The 17,836-nt window shown below is 48.5% G+C and overlaps 1 protein-coding gene and 1 non-coding gene across 2 annotated transcripts in view; one reads left to right on the forward strand and one right to left on the reverse strand.

Moving 5' to 3' along the window:
- The first annotated feature begins 6,893 nt into the window (after positions 1 to 6,893).
- Positions 6,894 to 17,836, forward strand: part of Cfap77 (cilia and flagella associated protein 77) — a 126,419-nt gene continuing 115,476 nt past the window's right edge. Inside the window, exon 1 of the mRNA XM_051166563.1 lies at positions 6,894 to 7,137. Coding sequence (XP_051022520.1) covers positions 6,943 to 7,137 — 195 coding nt within the window. The 5' untranslated portion in view covers positions 6,894 to 6,942. The remainder of the gene's footprint in view (positions 7,138 to 17,836) is intronic.
- On the reverse strand, positions 12,660 to 12,767 carry LOC127207801 (U6 spliceosomal RNA). Its single transcript, XR_007833003.1, has one exon. It is a non-coding gene; the product is annotated as a U6 spliceosomal RNA (small nuclear RNA).

The following is a 17,836-nucleotide window of genomic DNA, read 5'->3' on the forward strand; positions in this document are numbered from 1 at the left end:
CAGTGGTGGTGCACGCCTTTAATCCCAGCACTCGTGAGGCAGAGGCAGGTGGATCTCTGTGAGTTCAAGGCCAGCCTGGTCTACAAAGGAAGTCTAGGGCAGCCAAGGCTACTACACAGAGAGACCCTGTCTCGAAAAACAAAAACAAAAACCAAAAAGAAAAGAAAAGAATAAGAAAAAAAAAACAACTGGGCGGTAGTGGCCCATGACTTTAATCCCAGCACTTGGAGGCAGACTGATCTCTGAATTCGAGGCTAGCCTGTGCTACAAAGTCTCAGGACACTCCAGGCTACACAGAGAAACCTCCATCTCGAAAAGCCAAAAACCAAAACCAAACAAACAAAAACTTTACTTGGGCCATCAAATAAGAGCCGTTATCTATACCACTCAAATTTAGGATTTTGTGTGTGTGGCGGAAGTAGAAAGTTTTCTCTTGTTTTCTCGAGACAGGGTCTCCTGTAGCCTAGGGTGCCTTCAAACGCGCTGTGTAGCTGAGAGCGATCTTGAACTTACTCCTCTTACCTCTGTTTTCAGTACAGCAATAACAGGCGTGTGCTGCCAAGCCAGGTTTTATACTGTGCTGGGGATTGACCCCAGGCCTGGTGCGTGCTGAACAAGCACTCTACCACATGAGCTACATACCATCCTAAAAGCTGTACATTTTCTCATTTACTCCCCGACCCCATGCCGAGACAGAGTTTCTCTGTATAGCCTTGGCTGTTCTGCACTCACTTTGTAGACCAGGTGGGCCTCTGCCGGCCTCTGCCTCCCGAGTGCTGGTACTAACCTGTCTCCTCGTTTGTTCTAATAACAGTCCTCTGTTGTAGGTATCTCTATTAGGCAATACTGTGTCAGTCCCATCTTGTAATGAGAAAACTGAGGCTTTTAGCAACTTGAAAAAAAGTGACTTATCTGGCCCACGATTCTAACACATACTTTTTTTTGGGGGGGGGGGTGGTTTTTTGTTTGTTTGTTTCTTTGTTTTTGTTTTTCGAGACAGGGTTTCTCTGTGTAGCCTTGGCCATCCTGGACTCACGAGGGGGGTGGGGTGTATTTTTTGTTTTTGTTTTTAATTTGTTTGTTTTCCAAGACAGGGTTTCTCTGTGTAGCCTTGACTGTCCTAGACTTGCTTTATCGACCAGGCTGGCCTCGAACTCACAGTGATCCGCCTGCCTCTGCCTCCTGAGTGCTGGGATTAAAGGCGTGCACCACCACACTCGGCTCCAACCCATGCTTTTGAACGTTGCTATTATGCTTTTCTTTGAACTGTTGTCACTTCCTCTGTGTGAGCTGCTAAGCACCTTTGATTAAAAGGGGCTGGAAAGGGGCTGGAGAGATGGCTCAGAGGTTAAGGGCACTAGCTGTTCTTCCAAAGGTTCAACCACATGATGGCTCACAACCATATATAATGAGATGTGGTGCCCTCTACTGGTGTGCTGGTGTACGTGCAGGCAAAATATTGTATATATAATAAATAAATCTTTATTTTTTAAGTGGGTGTGGGAGGGAGCTAGAGAGATGATTGACTTGGTTAAGAGCACTTACTGCTTTTTCAGAGGACCCAGATTCTGCTCCTGGGTGGCTTCTACTTGGTGGCTTACAGCTGTCCATAATTCCAGTTCCAGGGGATCCATCCAGTGGCCTCTTCTGACCACAGGCGCCAAGCCTATACATGGTGCACATACGTACCACATGCAGGCAAAACATTCATACACATTAAAAGTAAAACTTTTCCCAGGGGTCCCGCTCAAACTAAGGCACCAGCCAAGGACAATACAGGTGGTAAACTTTAAACCCCTTCCCAGATCTAGCCAATGGTCAGAATATTCTCCACAGTTGAGTGGAGAGTGTGATACGACTTTCTCACATACTCTGGTGCCTCACATTTGACCATGTCCCCTGGAGGGGGAGACCTGGTGGCACTCAGAGGAAGGACAGCAAGTAGCCAAGAAGAGACTTGATACCCTATGAGAATATATAGGGGGACGTAATCCCCCTCAGGAACAGTCATAGGGGAGGGGAATAATGGGAAAAGGGGGGGGGGGGGATGGGAGGATACAAGGGATGGGATAAACATTGAGATGTAACAAGAATAAATTAATAAAAAAAAAAAAGTAAAACTTTTAAAAACGCACAATCTGCCAGGTGTAGTAACAAATGCCTGTGACTCCAGCACTTGTAGCACTGAGGCAGGAGGATCACAGGTTTGGGTTACATAGTGAAGCAGTCGGGAAAACCTGTAAGTGCTCTGTGTCAGGCCTCGCCTGAGCAGATGGATGTCTATGTGGTCTGCTTTGGTCGTGACAGTGCCCACTGCTGCTGTGTAAAGCCTGCAGTGGTTGTCAGTGCATCTTGCTCCATGGTGAACTCCAGGCCTTGTGGACGTGAATATTTCCATATTTAACGAAGATGCTGAAGATGGATCAATGAACTCACATGCACTACATATATACGGTGCATAGACATTCACGTAGGCCAAAACCCATACACATAAAATAAAGCATTTAAAAAAAAATTTTTTTTTTTTGCATATGGACTGCATGTTAGACAGTATTACTGCACCACATTGAAGTCCATGGACATGGAGCTAGAGAGATGGCTTATTGCTTAAGAACACCTGTTGCCCTTGCAGAGGACACAGCTGTAGAGGAATGTTAATTCAGAACATGGCTGCCCTGGAAAGAGATCACAGCTCAAGATCTAGGTCTCTGTGATCCAACTTGAGTAGTCCTTTAGTCCTGGAGACAGAGGCAAGCAGATCTCTGAGTTCAAGGCCAGCCTGGTCTACAAAGCAAGTCCAGGACAGCCAAGGCTACACAGAGAAACCCTGTCTCGAAACAAACAAACAAACAAACAAGAAACCCCAAATCCAAAACAAAACAAAAAAAAACTCCAGTTTTTATAAAGGATCTGTGAACATAATAAGCATCATTATAAATGCCTTTGAGGGCTGGAGAGGTGGCTCAGAGGTTAAGAGCACCGTCTGCTCTTCCAAAGGTCCTGAGTTCAATTCCCAGCAACCACATGGAGGCTCATGACCATCTTTAATGAGATCCAGTGCCTTCTTGTGGTAGGCAGGCATTGACATGGGCAGAATACTGTATAAATAATAAATAAATTTTTTAAAAATGCCTTTGATCCCAGAACTCATGCATCAGAGGCACGTGGACATTGCTGAGTTCCAGGCCAGCTTGACTGACATAAGCAGTAGCCATGGCAAGGACATGTTGTATAGGAAAGTGCCCTTGACGATTCATGGTTGTTGGGGGTCAGGGGAGGGCTTTATGCCTTAGTGTACAGTCACAGGGAGTGACTCAATGACACACCACCACCCCCATGCTTGGTCAGCAACCCTAATTCAATTCTGTGGGGCACAAAATAAGACGTGACAGTAGAGGAGGGAGCTCAGCAGATGGAGAGAGAGGCAGGAAGATAACAATCAATGGCCATCATGTGTGTGGATGAAGTTGTAAAATAACTATTAGGCCAGAACCCCTGCTGGGCCCTGCACAAGCTGGCAAACCCCATCTGCCCTCCTTCCCCCAACCTGCCCCCACAGAGAAAACTCCCCCACCAACGTGGAGGGGGAAACTTCAGGCCAGCAAGTTATGGCTCCTCATCGCTACCCCTTTGACAATCTAACTAAGAGTGCCTGCCCAGGGGTGGAAAAGGAACCTTTATTCTCCTGGCTCAATGGTTGTCTGGGAGGCTGACTGCCTCCTTCTGATAACCTAGGCCTAGTTCTGGAAGCTGCTAGCCTCCATACAATCTAACCTAGGCCTAGAAAGTTTTCAGCCTCTGAGACTTACTGCTTAATGAGCTCACCCTTCCTTGTTCTTTCTGAGCTCTGGGCTGGCTGGTTCAACTCAGCTGTTCTGGCTCAAACTCTTCTCCCAGCTGACTTATTTAACCTGGCTTCTCTTTTGGCCCAGAATTGCTCTGCTTGGCCTCAAACTAACTCAGCCATCTGCTCTAATCTTCTGATTTTTTCTCATTTTCTGGCTAGTTCCATCTTCACCTGAGTTCTCTCTCTGCAACCCATCTCTCTATTTCTGTCCTGGTTAAAAAAAAAACAAAAAACAAAAAAACCAAAAGAACAAACAAAAAGCCTCCTTTCCCTATTAAATTACCTTTCCTCTCTCTTCTCATGAGAGTTGGGCGTATCCTAGTCTGTCAAATCTTGATTGGTCACAGTTTATGCCACTCAATTAGACAACACTTTAAAACATGTGTGTTTCCTTCTACAAACTCACTCTCTGTGTAGCCTTTGCTGTCCTGGACTCACTTTGTAGACCAGGCTGGCCTCAAACTCACAATGATCTGTCTGCCTCTGCCTCCTGAGTTCTGGGATTAAAGGTGCATGCCACTACACCTGGCTTGCCTTTATATTCTTGATTTGGCTTAAATTGGCATATTGTGTAGGCAGAGAAACCTATTATCAAGTGTGTGGTTTGTTTTTGTTTAGTTTGTTTGCTTGTTTGTTTTTTGAGACAGGGTTTCTCTGTGTAGCCTTGGCTATCCTAGACTCGCTTTGTAGACCAGGCTGGCTTCGAACTTGCAGCAATCCGCCTGCCTCTGCCTCCTGAATGCTGGGATTAAAGGCGTGCGCCACCACGCCCAGCTATTATCAAATAAAAAAAATATATCCCCAGAAGAAAATGCCCTTAATGCAGGAGCTTCATCTATCTGAACACTTGTTTGGTGGAGGAACTAGGTCACTGGGGTTTCAAAGCCTCCCCGCCATTCCCTGTTGTCTGTCTGTCTGTGTGTCCCTCCCCCCCCCCACCCCCCGCGTCTTCCTCCTGCACCATTGGAGTGTTCGGGATGTGTGGTGTTAGCACCTTGTTCCAGCCACCATGTCTGCCTGCCTGCCTGCCACAATGCCCCTATCCCTTTAGAACCCTAAGCACAAATAAATTCCTCCTTCTATAAGTTACTCCTTGTCACGTGCTTTATCACATCCACAGAAAAGGAACTAATACAGGGGCACGTTTTGTTTGGGGAAGTTTCAAGCAGCTCGGCAGTGTGTCTGTGAGTTGTGTATCCATGTGCAGGTATAAGAGCCTACTTAGTGAGTGGCAATAAAACAGACACAAAAGGTTGTGAATCCAGGTGAGGGCCTCAGAGGTCTTTTATTGAAGAATTTAATTTTTAAAAGATATGGGCATGAGTGTTTGTATGTGTGTGCCTGGTGCCCAAGGAGGCCAGAAGATGGCGCCAGATGCCTAGGAACCGGAAATACTGCTGTGCCACTAAGTGAGCACTGGTAACTGGTGAGCCATTGGCCAGCTTCCTCTCTCTCTCTCTCTCTCTCTCTCTCTCTCTCTCTCTCTCTCTCTCTCTCTCTCTCTCTCTCTCTCTCTCTCTCTGTAGCCCTGGCTGTCCTAAACTCACTTTGTAGCCCATGCTAGCCTCGAACTCACAGAGATTTGCCAGCCTCTACCTCCCTGAGTGCTGGAATTACAGATGTGTGCCACTCTGCTGGGCTGGTTTGAATTTTTTTTTTTTTTTAAATTCAGGAGGTAGAGTTAGTAGATCTTTGAGAGTAGTGTAAGATGCCTTTTCCAAATGGTCTTTCTGTGCTTTATATATTATTTATTTAGTGTGTGTGCGTGTGCGCGCGTGCGCAGATGCATGCATGTGTATTCATGTGTGCCACAGCATTTGTGTGGAAGTCAGGAGACAACTTGGAGGTGTGGGATCTCTCCTTCTGCCATATGGGTTCTGAGAATCAAACTGGGTTGTCAGGCTTGGTGGCACCTTCACCCTCCAAGCCATCATCTCTCCAGCCATATTTATCGATTTTTTTTGTTTTGTTTGTTTTTTCAAGACAGGGTTTCTCTGCGTAGAGTCCTGTCCTAGACTTGCATTGTAGACCAGGCTGGCCTTGATCTCACAGGGATCCACCTGCCTCTGCCTCCCGAGTGCTGGGATTAAATATTTTCAGATTAAAAAAAAATTTAAAAAATTTTATGTATATGAACGTTCTATCTGCATGTACACTTGCATGCCAGAAGAGGGCATTAGAGGCTATAAAAATGACTGTGAGGCACCATGCGGTTGCTGGGACTTGAATTTGGGACCTCTGTGCTCTTTACTGCTGAGCCATCTCTCCAGCCCCTTTTCGGATATTCTTACTCAGTGAATCAAGCCAATGATTTCTGCGGACCTGAGTTTTTCAGTTTCCCTCCATTTGGTTTCAGAGTCAGACACTATTAATCTAATCCATAGATTTTTCTTTCCACACACTTCTTAAAGAATGGATGGAAAGAAAACACACAACAGAGAAACTGGCTTGGGACCACCCAGTAGGTTAGCGTTGACATCAAGCCTAGAATGCATATTTCTTTTCCAACACGTCCAGGTTAGTGCGATATCCGGAGGAGTGTGTGTGTGTGTGTGTGTGTGTGTGTGTGTGTGTGTGTGTGTGTGTGTGTGTGTTCTTCCCTCAGGAAGGAACTGTGAGTACAGTGCGGTGGGGAGAGAGAGAGTGGAAACCAAGACTAAATGGCCCTCTAAAACCTCTTTAGCACAACCTAGATTTGATTTTTGGGTTTTTCTATGTGGACTTGAAACAGTTCGGAAAGGTCTCTGTGGTTGCCAAGTGTTTCTGGAAAAGAAACCGGAAGCTCCTGAGCTGTTGGCGTCCCGTCGCCAAGGAGACGGGCCGGTCCATTTCTTCTCAAGGGGATAGTCTATACACTCTTCCCTTTCCCAGTCTGCAGGGAGATGCTCAAATCACTCCGAAGAACTGGCGGGGTTTAAACGCTCCACGGAGGCTCCGCAGGTGGGCGCGCTCCGCTTCCGAGTCTGCCTGGCCGCGGGGTGCACCCCAGGGTCCGTGTGGTGGAGCCCGGAGCGCGCGCGCGTGTGGCTGGAGTCTTCAGACAGGGTAGAACTCTGCGAGTTTGCAGCCAGGGTCAGCTCCCGGAGCCCCCCATAATGCCTGATCCCGGGAAATCCCGGCAAGAGCTCACACGATGGAAGAAGAAGAAGCAGCCGATGCGCCGCTCGGTCAGCCAGATCTGCCCGCCTCCCCGACGGCCGCTGGTGGTGGCCGACATCCGCCCGGGCATGGAGAACGAGAGGCTTGGGGTCGTACGTGACTCCATGTTTCAGAACCCGCTCATCGTCAAGGTGAGCGCCGGGGCGCGCTTGTCCCCTCCGCGGGGCAACGACGCTGCCGCTGGGTTCCAGCTGCTAAGCCCTCTGTCCTCAGGTCCCAGGGTCCGGGAGCAGTGTCGGAAACCAGCTCTGGGAGGGACAGGTCCCGACCCTCTGCAGTCGCCGCCAGTCCCTGAACCTTAGTGTCCTCAAGTAGCGGGAGTGACTGGGAAAGACTTTGGATAGGGCTCGATGAACCCTCAGGGTGACAGGTCGCACGCACCCATCTATCCTTTTGCCATCTCAAGACCCATTTTCCCCAGCACCTCGGGCCTACTATGCAACAGGTGCTCCGGGGCTGTCGTGGAAGCGTCACATCACAACCCTAAGTGTATGTGTGTGTGTGTGTGTGTGTGTGTGTGTGTGTGTGTGTGTGTTTGGGGGGAGGGGACGGGGGAGGTCTGGGGTTGAAAACCCTCTAGGAGGCCTGCGAGCAGCTTTTGTAGCTAGACTCCCTTACCTTTTAGTGGCGGCCCTATGCACTTTAGTCTGACTGGAAACTACACGTTGGCGGTGGCTCTCTGCCTCTTTTCACGTGCGGTGACTGGAAAAGCCAAGTTGAAGTCTAGTGGAGCAAATCTATCTTGCGCCGCTAGAGGGCAGTGTGCTTCTAAAAATGATCTTGGTTTCCCAGGTTGGGGGTGTGGAGGGCGATGGGCGTGTTGATGGTAACCATGGATTCAGTAATAATCATGATTTCTCTGATTCTAGGCACTGATTAGAACCCAAAGCTGTGGTGTTTGATATACTCTGTCTGTCCCTCCCTCTCTCCTTCCCTTCCTCCCCCCCCCCCCCCCCCCGTCTTCTTTTCTCTATTCTTTTCTCCCTCCTCCACTTCCCCTTCCTTCTTTTGTGAAGAGAACCTGGCCTTTCCTTCTTTCTTTCCTTCCTTCCGCTTTTTTTTTTTTTCAACACAGGGTTTCTTTGTGTAGTCTTGGAATGTACTCTGTAGACCAGGCTGGCCTCGAACTAAGAGAGATGGGCCTGCCTCTGCCTCTCAAGTACTAAGATTAAAGACACATGCCACCACCGACAGGCATAACCTGGGTTTTCTTGACTGTGCTAGAGCTGGCTGCATTCTTTGAGTCGTGGGAAAACATTAACCCCCTGGACCTTTCTGGGCTAATTAATGTTCCCAGGAGGACAGAAGTTAGATACGGTGCCGGTGCAGGGTGCAGCAGCCCCTCTGAGGCATCTCCACTGCGGAACAGATCTTGCTTGCTTCTTGGATTGCTGATCTCAGCAGGCACATGGGACAGACAGTTGGGGTTTTGCTGTTTTAAGCCAAGGAGGAACCGCCTATCAACGGCTGCTCTGATGCTCCGACACTGCTTTAACTAGATGCCACTAGTGTGTAGCTCCTTCCCACTTAAATGTGAGTTGCCGGGCATTATAGAGTGAGTTCTTGTGTAATATTGACTACAGGTAACACATGTATAGGGATACTGCACGCACATGCAGTATACATGCATAGCACACACATGTGTTATATGTAGCTCCCTACATGCTTAGCATGTGTTTAGACGTATAAACTACGATGCTTGTAACTACAGCATGTGAAACACACTCCCTTTGCCCCTAGCTTCTCCTCCTGGCTATATCAAGTGTCACCTCTAGGTGGCTCTAACTTACCAGTCTCCAGGATAAGTTCCATCCTTGTTTTTGGAGCTGGAGTTTAAGGAATCATCATTTCTTTAAAAGCAGAGGTGATGATTGACCCACCAATTGGGGTTCTCTTTTTCAGGCTGTCCTGGTCCCTGGCGACCACCAACAGCATGGGTCACATCCCGCCGCTCTTTGGTGACACAGCCGAGGACGCTTTTGTACAAGTGACAGCAGGGGGCAGTCTTCCCCGCCAGCTGTCTTTTGGTGTTTGAAGCGCAGCTAGTGTTTGAAATATGATGTCCACATTCAATATTTACCCCTTCCTGTAAGATCTCTCGTCAAAACCCAGCCTGCCTAAAAGCTGGCAGAGCCGGGCGTAGTGGCGCACGCCTTTAATCCCAGCACTTGGGAGGCAGAGGCAGGCGTATCGCTGTGAGTTCGAGGCCAGCCTGGTCTACAAAGTGAGTCCAGGACAGCCAAGGCTACACAGAGAAACCCTGTCTCGAAACACCCCCCCCCCCAAAAAAAAAAAAGCTGGCAGAGAGAGGATGTGAAAGGGGAGCCGGGCCGCTCCCTGCTGCAGAAGCTCCTGATAAGCCGGTGCATGAGGGAATGCCGGCAAGGCTTTTGACTCGAGGGTCTGGCAGAGCTGGCTTAACAGCCACACCACTGATTCCCAGGCCAGCTTTCTCTACGTGAGAAAACATTGAACTCTGGAACATTTGCCATTTGGGCTTTCAAGAAAAAGAAAATATTAAAATTAGTTATAGGGTTTGAGAACAGGAAAAGAAATATCGCTCTGTCATTTTGACTGAGCTGGACTTGTAGGTCCCTTTAAGGGGGTGCCAGTGTTGGGGTGAATGCTTCCTCATCGTGTGAGTGCTCTTGGCTCTGGGTGTCTTTGGGGAATAATGGCAACTGAAGTGTATTTTAGCTGTGTCTGAGCCGGAAGAAGTACATTTCTATGAGAGAAATACAGCACCCTGGAAATATTTATTCTACCATACGGGGAGGTGGCTGCCCAAATTGCATCTCCTCATGGGTAGGTTCAGTGTTTGTCTGGTTGTTTCTCCTCCTCCTCCTTCTCCCTACTTCAAATGCGGACACTGAATGAACCGCACCCTAGTATTTTCCACCCATGGAATTTACCAGGCGTATCTACATCAGTTATTTAAAAACGTGTCTTCCACATGCCACAGGGTCCAGAGCTAAAGGGAGAACCTCAGATTTGCGAGCAGGTGTTTCATCTATAAACATTCACCAACTGGCCACCTTGCTGAAACCCAAGCCAACTGCACATCTAACAGCAATTAGCCGAGTCGAGAAGGTGTTTTATGCAACCACAAAAATAGCGTAAATAGTTTTCGCTGGCAAGGGCTTCTCTCTTGTCAAGTGATGTGCAGCCAGCCAGCTCTCCTTCCACTGGGACTCTCTGGGGACATAAAATTAAACTGAGAAAGAACCCAGTTTCACCCCACTTGGTTCTCGTTTCCCTAGAATCCGGAGACTCAACATAGAATCCTGCCACAGTAGCCTTCGAGGCTCCCTCACAAAACCTGTCAGAGTACACTCTTCCTGCCACCGCGACTTGGCTGATATCCTGTCAATACAATTACGGGGAGAGACTGCGCAGTTTGCTCCACTGACAGCTTTGCGTCTTCTGTCGCCCTGAGAGGCTGGCTGCGGTGCACGGGTGTGTGGGCGGAGGAGGAGGATTGGTCGGCTCCAGCATCCTCAGAAAGTACAAATGATCAGGGCACCTGATTTTTTTTCATAATTTATTACCAACCTTTTTTTTTTTTTTTTTTTTTTCTTTGGGGGTTTATGTCACAAATAAGAAGAGCACACATTTGTAAAAATAAAGTCATAGAGTCAAGCATTTGGGGCTAGAGGGGAGTTTGCCTACATCAAATGCATCTCCTATTGGGAGGCTTAGGGAGGCCTCCAACCAGGGGAAGACACCCATCCTGGGGTGCTCCTGTGACCTGGTATCCGAAGTGGGAGGAGGTTCCGGTCTCCTGACTTACAACCTCATGCTGTTTTGGCCACAAGCCATGACTAATTAACCAAGGGTGACCCAGGTTTGTCACATCCTGTATAACAGGCAGTTGGAAGTGTTCACAAATGACTCTGATCCCAGAATCATTTCACCTTAGCGTCCCTGCAGAAGTGAGAAATACTTTCTCAGCACTTGACAAGAGTCAGGAAAGAACTTCCTCAATGTTTATTGGGTGCCGAGGGCCATCCTGAACTGGGGTGAGGGGCACCGAAACAAGTTCAAAACTCAGCCTCTGCCCACAGGCACTTGGCTATTTAGGAGTCTGGAGAGGAGGCACACACACAGACATACAGAGCCATCAGAGTCACACATACAGGCACACACAGATGCACAACACAGACACACACATGCAAGACGCAAACACACAGGCACACAGACAAAATAAGTCCGGCAATGTTACAGGTCACTTCCTCTGAGTTTTCCAGCGAGCTACAAGCCCAGAGCATTCAGTTTTGGGGAGAGGGAGCCCTAGGGTAGATAGGTCCGTGTCAAAGATGGGGAGACTGGAGCAGCCGGCGGCTGTGGAAAGTGATTCTGCCCTTCCTTAGAGCCCAAGCGTTAGGGGCTGTTCACGTCATAAGACATAAAGCTGCCCTAGGTTGTTGTGATTACCAGCACGAGGAAGTGTTTATCCAGAGCAAGTGCGTTCAAATTGGATGCTCTACAAAGCCGGGCAAGCACACCATGCCCACTAATAGACTAACGTCGCTAATAAATATTAATGCTGGCAAACATAAACACAGAGACAGAGATGGGCGTTAAGAAGGCAGGCTGTCCAAAGCCGGCTCGCACAAAGATACCAGTGTTTTCATTACACGGTGGGAAAATATTGTGTGTGTGGTTTGTCTGCCGAGGAGAGTATGGCTGTGATCGCTCGGGTCCTTTACATTCAATTACAGTGTAATAGGAGGAAATGAAATGTTAGGAATTAAAAAGCATCCTGGTGGTACAGTCTGGGCTGGATGCTCTGCCGCGGGTTTATCCATTCTTGTTCCCTCAGTGCCTTCCTCCTCTTCCCTCTCCTCCTCCTCCCCGCACCCCTCCTTCCCCTTCTGCCCCTCTCATCCTCCCCCTCCCTTGCTCTTCTCCTTCTCCTTACTCCCTTTAGGGAGTAGCGGTTGAAGGGGAACAAATCGCACTGCGCTGGTCTATGGCCATTCCCGAGAGAAAAGCTGCCCACTCCACTGGCTCCTCACTGGAGTCCCCGGACCAGGCCTAGCTGCCGAGCCGCCTTCCTCCTTCCTCCCTTAGTACATAGGGCGCGTGATTGGAGACAAGACCTCAGAACAGGCTTCTTCCTACTGAACCCAGCCGCCCTTTGATCACGTGACCTTCATTCAGCCCACTGCTGGAGGCGGGGGGGGGGGGGGGGGGGGGCTTGAAGGGAAGGAAGGCTTCCCTTCAGGAACAACTCTGAGTCCCCCGAGGATGGGTTAGAAGTCATTCTCTGTGCCTTTTAGAACATTCTGGAACCGAGTGTTGATTACTGTATACGCCAGGCTCTTTCGTCTTTTATTTATTTATGTGGTGGTCAGTTCTTTCTTTCTTGTGTGGGTTCCAGGGACGGTCGCAGGTTATCATGTTTACACAGTTAGTACTTAAGCCAGCTGATCCATCTCTCAGGCTGCAAAACCTGTTTTCTTTTCTTTCTTTCTTTTTTTAAAAAGAAATTATTTATTATTATGTACAAATTGCTCTGCCTGCATATACACCTGCAGGCCAAAAGAGGGCGTCAGATCTCATTATAGATGTTTGTGAACGGCCTTGTGGTTTCTGGGAATTGAACTCAGGACCTTTGGAATAGCAGCCAGTGCTTTTTTTTTTTTTTTTTTTAAATATGGAACACTTCATGAATTTGCAGGTCATCCTTGCTCAGGGGCCATGCTACTATTCTCTGTATCATTCTAATTTTTAGTATTTGTGCTGCCGAAGCAAGCACGCAGCCAGTGCTCTTAACCTCTGAGCCATCTCTCCACCCCCCAAAACCTGTTTTCTATTGCAGGGCTTTTCAAACCATTCTGTACACATACACACACACACACACACACACACACGTCCTTACTCCATCCTTGGGACCACAAAATAAGCAGATACCCATCAGTCACCCAAAGCTTTTATTTTTAAAAGCTTAAGAAGGATACAGATATTATTAAATGCTAAGGTGGGCTCTCTAACATGTTAACTGTGCTTTGAGGACTAGTTCTGGACTCTTGGCTCTGCATTCCTGTTTGGAATACCTACAAACATGTCTCACCTAGGGAAGACTGGGCCTTTCCCAGCCTAAGACTTGCCATTCTTTTGCTCGTTTGTTTGTTTTTGTTTTTTTCAAGACAATGGTTCTCTGTATAACAGCCCTGGCTCTCCTGCAATTCTCCTTGCAGACCAGGCTGGCCTCGAACTCACAGAGGTCCTCCTCCTCCCTCTGCTGCTGAGTGCTGGGATTAAAGGTGTGTGCCACCACCAGCCTGGTTGGCACATTCTTGCAGGAAAGTGCCACAGAGTTCTGTCCTACCACTTGAGACCTGGACCCATTAAACCCAACAGTGGGCCTGCTGGATTATCCCTCCTGCCTGGTGACCTTTTGGGTGGCCAGGCAAAACCAAGTGGAGCACAGCCCTTAGAATGCACAGCCTCTGGAGGATTTAGCAAATACAGTAACTATGCAGAGTCTCTCACCATTTGATGTAAACAAATGCATATCAAGGAAGCTAACCTTCCAAGCATCTGTTGGCCACTGGTTACAACTCAACTTTAAATGCAAATTTCCTCTGGTTCCTTTTTCAAGTTCTTCCTTCAGCGCAAATGAGGGCAATTCTAGCTTGGCTGGGCAGATATGTAACTTCAGCTCCCTCATGGGGAGAAAGAAAGGCCAGCAGAGTGGTTCTGGATCCAGGAGACCCAGGTCAGTGACTTCTGCCGCCACCGCCTCCACCACTTGCTTATTCTGCTGCTTGGGGTTGGGTGGGGCTTATCTCTGGGACTGGGCTTCTTCCATCTGTGAGGAGACCAGAGTTGATACCTGGTCTTGGGAGAGTCATGAGGATTCCGTGGGCTCACCAGGCTATGGCAAGCCGTGGGTGTCCTCAGATGTCCCCAGGGGGCACTTTCAGAGCAAGTGCTTTGGTTTCCTGTGCTCTTGATCGGTAATATTTATACTGCTTAAGGTAACCCTTGTGTTCTCAGTTGTTGGCGTTAAGTAAGTGCTAAAGCCTCAAGAGATGGTTCAGTGGTTAGGGTCACTGACTGGGTGCTCACAGAGGACCAAGGTTCGGTTCCCTGCACCCATGGCAGGTGGCTTACAACCATCTGTAGCTCCAACTCCCCAGGATCTGGTTCGCTGTTCTGGTCTCCTCAGGTGCCTGTACACATGTGGTACACGTAAACACACACAGATACATGCACACACATGCTTATTTATTTATTTATTTATTTTTCGAGACAGGGTTTCTCTGTGTAGCCTTGACTGTCCTGGACTTACTTGACTGTCCTGCCTCCCTGAGTGCTGGGATTAAAGGCGTGCACCACCACTGCCTGGCCATGCTTTTTTTTTTTTTAATCTAAAAATAATGTTGAGCCTAAACATAGGGAACTTGTATTGTGACGTGTGTACCGAGCGTTTACGTGTGTCACACTGTGTGCTGTAACTGAGCTGTCAATCCACCCATCGTGCTTCCTGCCACCCTAGAGCCGACAGCACACCCAGCTAAACCTGATGAAAACCGCTGGGACTTAGCTTACCCACGGGTGCAGGCTCTACTGAAGACTGGTTTAAGTGAGATGCTGCATCACAGAAAAGACAGAATTGACTAAAATGGAATTTAACTGGGGACCAGTCAGTGATGCATACTTTGGAGATCAATGGACCCCAAAGGAACTTACTTCGGGAGATACTTTTTGCCTAGTGGAGCTGAGGAGGAGGTGCTGCTGGACGGACCATCCATAGTGGGCAGGCATCATGGATGGTGCTCAATCCGCCACAATGTGGAGCCAGCCCCTTCCCCCTGCATCAAGGAGTCAGTCTCCAAATATGGACGGTTCGAGGCTGAGAGACCTTGAACTAGAAACTATAATCAAAAGGAATGCTTGTTCATAGCTCACCTCAGCCTCTTAAAAACTTAACGTAAGCCGGGCGAGGTGGCACACCCCTTTAATCCCAGCCCTCGGGAGGCAGAGGCAGGCAGATCTCTGTAAATTCGAGGCCAGCCTGGTCTACAAAGAGAGTCCAGGACAGCCAGGGCTACACAGAGAAACCCTATACTGAAGAAAACAAACAAACAACAGACAAACAAAAAACCTAATGTAAACTCACAGAAACTAAACAGTTGGTGTGGACTGCTTCTGTCATTGCTGGCCTCCCTGATGGTCTGTGCTGTAATCTATTTTCTTCCCCTTAGTGATGCATTTGTCTGCGGCTTGTCTGCCTCAGTTCTTACCCACATTGCAATTTAGGAAAAAAAAATTTTTTTTCAGCCATCTTACCGTGTGGCTCAATAACTCATTAAGTAAACTAATTAGCAGGGATGCTGGTTTGTTGAGCAATTACTGGCTGGTGTATGAGCATTGTGTCCCTGCTCTACCAACTTCCAATTTCACTCTTCATGAACTAAGATTTAAAATATGGGATTGATGCAGTGTGGAAAAATTAAGCTCATAGCAGGCCAGCATCCCATGGCAGATCTCATGCATTCATTGTGGCCCTAAATACCGTATTTCAGGGAAGCAAGAATGAGCTTTATTAGGAAAACAGCTGTAATGGTCCACCCAATAATAAAGGCACATCAGGGGTGGGTCAAGAGACAAACGTGGGTCAATGAGCCCAAAGGTCAGCACACACAACACCGTGAAGGGAGAGGGGCCCGTCAAAGGGATTGCAGAAAATACGTAATGATTTGAAAAGAGGGGGTTTTGATCTTTTATAGGACCCAAGCAATACACATCCAGGAGGCCAGTGAGCTCAGAAGCAGCAAGTGCAAGCTAAGTTTCTCTGTGTTGTGTATAAGAGATTAGGAGCACACCCTAAGAAGCAGCCACAGGACTGCCAGGTGACTGGCCATTTATACGTGACAGTTGGGCATCCAAACTGGACCACTGCACCAGAGAAAAAGTCTCAATTTGCTGAGTCTGGGATGTCACAGCCTGTCACCAAGTTGGGATGCCCAAAGGGTACAGAGAGAGGCTGTGGTGCTCACTCACGGGTGGATGACTAGAAAGTTTACCAGTAGCTTCATCGATTCACGTTAGTGGACCAGAATGAATTAGGCCATGCCACCACCTTAAGATGCCATTGTTTGGCTGGGTGGTGGTGGCTCACACCTTTAATCCCAGCACTTGGGAGGCAGAGGCAGGTGGATATCTGTGAGTTCGAGACCAGTCTGGACTACAGAGCGAGTTCTAGGACAGCCAGAGCTGTTACACAGAGAGACCCTGTCTCAAAAAACAAAAACAAAAACAAAAAACAGTAAATAAAAAAAAAAACAAAAAAAAAAACTAAAAAGCAATTGTTTGACTGTTATAGAATTGCTGCTCTGTTTTCCCTCTGCCTCCTAGCAGACCTTTTAAGAATACAGAAGCTAAGGGCTGGGGTGTAGCTCAGTGTTTGAACACTTCCATTGTGGAGCACTGGCTGGAAACACAAGGGGACTAAATTCGTGTCCAGTGGCTCTGTTGGTCCTTCAAAGACTAGAGCTGAGTTTTTAAGGGTAGAAGGAGAGGAGAGGGAGGTCACGGCACCATATTCAGAAGTCGGAGCAGGAGCAGAAAGGACTGTACAGCTAGGCTGGGGTGGTCAAGTGAGATGGACTTCGGGGGTACCGGGGTGCGGGGGGGGAGAGAGGGGCACCTGGAGAGAGTCTGGCCTGGGCAAAGGGAGTCAGAATTGTACAGGCATCCCCAGAGAGAAAGATGGAAGCTCCACTCTGAGCATTAGGAGGGAAGTGGTAGAAAGCGACACATCCGTTCCTCCATCGTTGCTTTAGGCAACATTTCCTTTCTGAGCATGCCTTATGTGACTGGGGCAGGGCTGGGGTACAGGATCTGGCTGGGCCTTGCTCTCATGGAACTCACAGCCCACTAGGCGGAAGACAGACATGAAGTAACAGCAAAGACCTAAGAATATACAGTAGGGGCAGTCAGGATGGGGGTCCCTGCTCAGCAGGGAAGACAAGGCGAGGCCTTGCACGAACGTTAGAAGGTGTGTGTGTGTGTGTGTGTGTGTGTGTGTGTGTACAGGGAGCTGGAAAGGTGAGAACAGAAGCAAATTCTAAAGCTTAGGCAATTTTGGGGTCCTTCTTAAATTTTTGTTTTGTTTTGTTGTTGTTGTTTTTTTTGGGGGGGGGGGGGGACAGGGTCTCTCTGTGTATCCTTGGCTGTCCTGGACTCACTTTGCAGACCAGATTGGCCTCGAACTCACGGCAATCCACCTGCTCCTGCCTCTCAAGTACTGGGATTAAAAGCGTGGGCCACCATACCTGGCCTTAATTTTTTTTTTTTTTTTTTCCTTTTGAGATGGACTCATGTAGTCAAGACTGGCCTCGAACTCACCATGCAGTCAAGGATGGCTTTGCATTCCCAATTCTCTTGCCTTCACCTCCTGAGTGCTGGGTTACAGGCACATGCTGCAAAGCTTGGTGGTTCTATTTGGGTGGGGGGTTGGGCTCGGCATTGTGCACGCCAAGCAAGCGCTCTGCACTCTGAAGCCACACTGGCGGAATACAAACCGGTAACTAGTTTCAGAAGTCCCGTTCAGGAGCTTGGGGGAGGCCCTGAGCTTTCGAGTGAGCCTGACCCTGGCGGTTATTAGTCGCCGGGTGAGTCTATTTTTGACTGGGGGAGAAAACTGTTTCAGGAGACGGGGTTGTGTGTGTGGTGTGGTGGTAGGGTGGAGGGTACAGGGGATGGCTTCACTTGGGAGCCCATTGTTTCTCTCCTGGATATGTGTCATTCGTTTATTCATTAGCTCATACGTGTACTGACACATTTCCTCTGAATTAGGTGTACCCGGCCCTGGGA

This window comes from Acomys russatus, chromosome 24, assembly GCF_903995435.1.
Source record: "Acomys russatus chromosome 24, mAcoRus1.1, whole genome shotgun sequence".
NCBI lineage: Eukaryota > Metazoa > Chordata > Mammalia > Rodentia > Muridae > Acomys > Acomys russatus.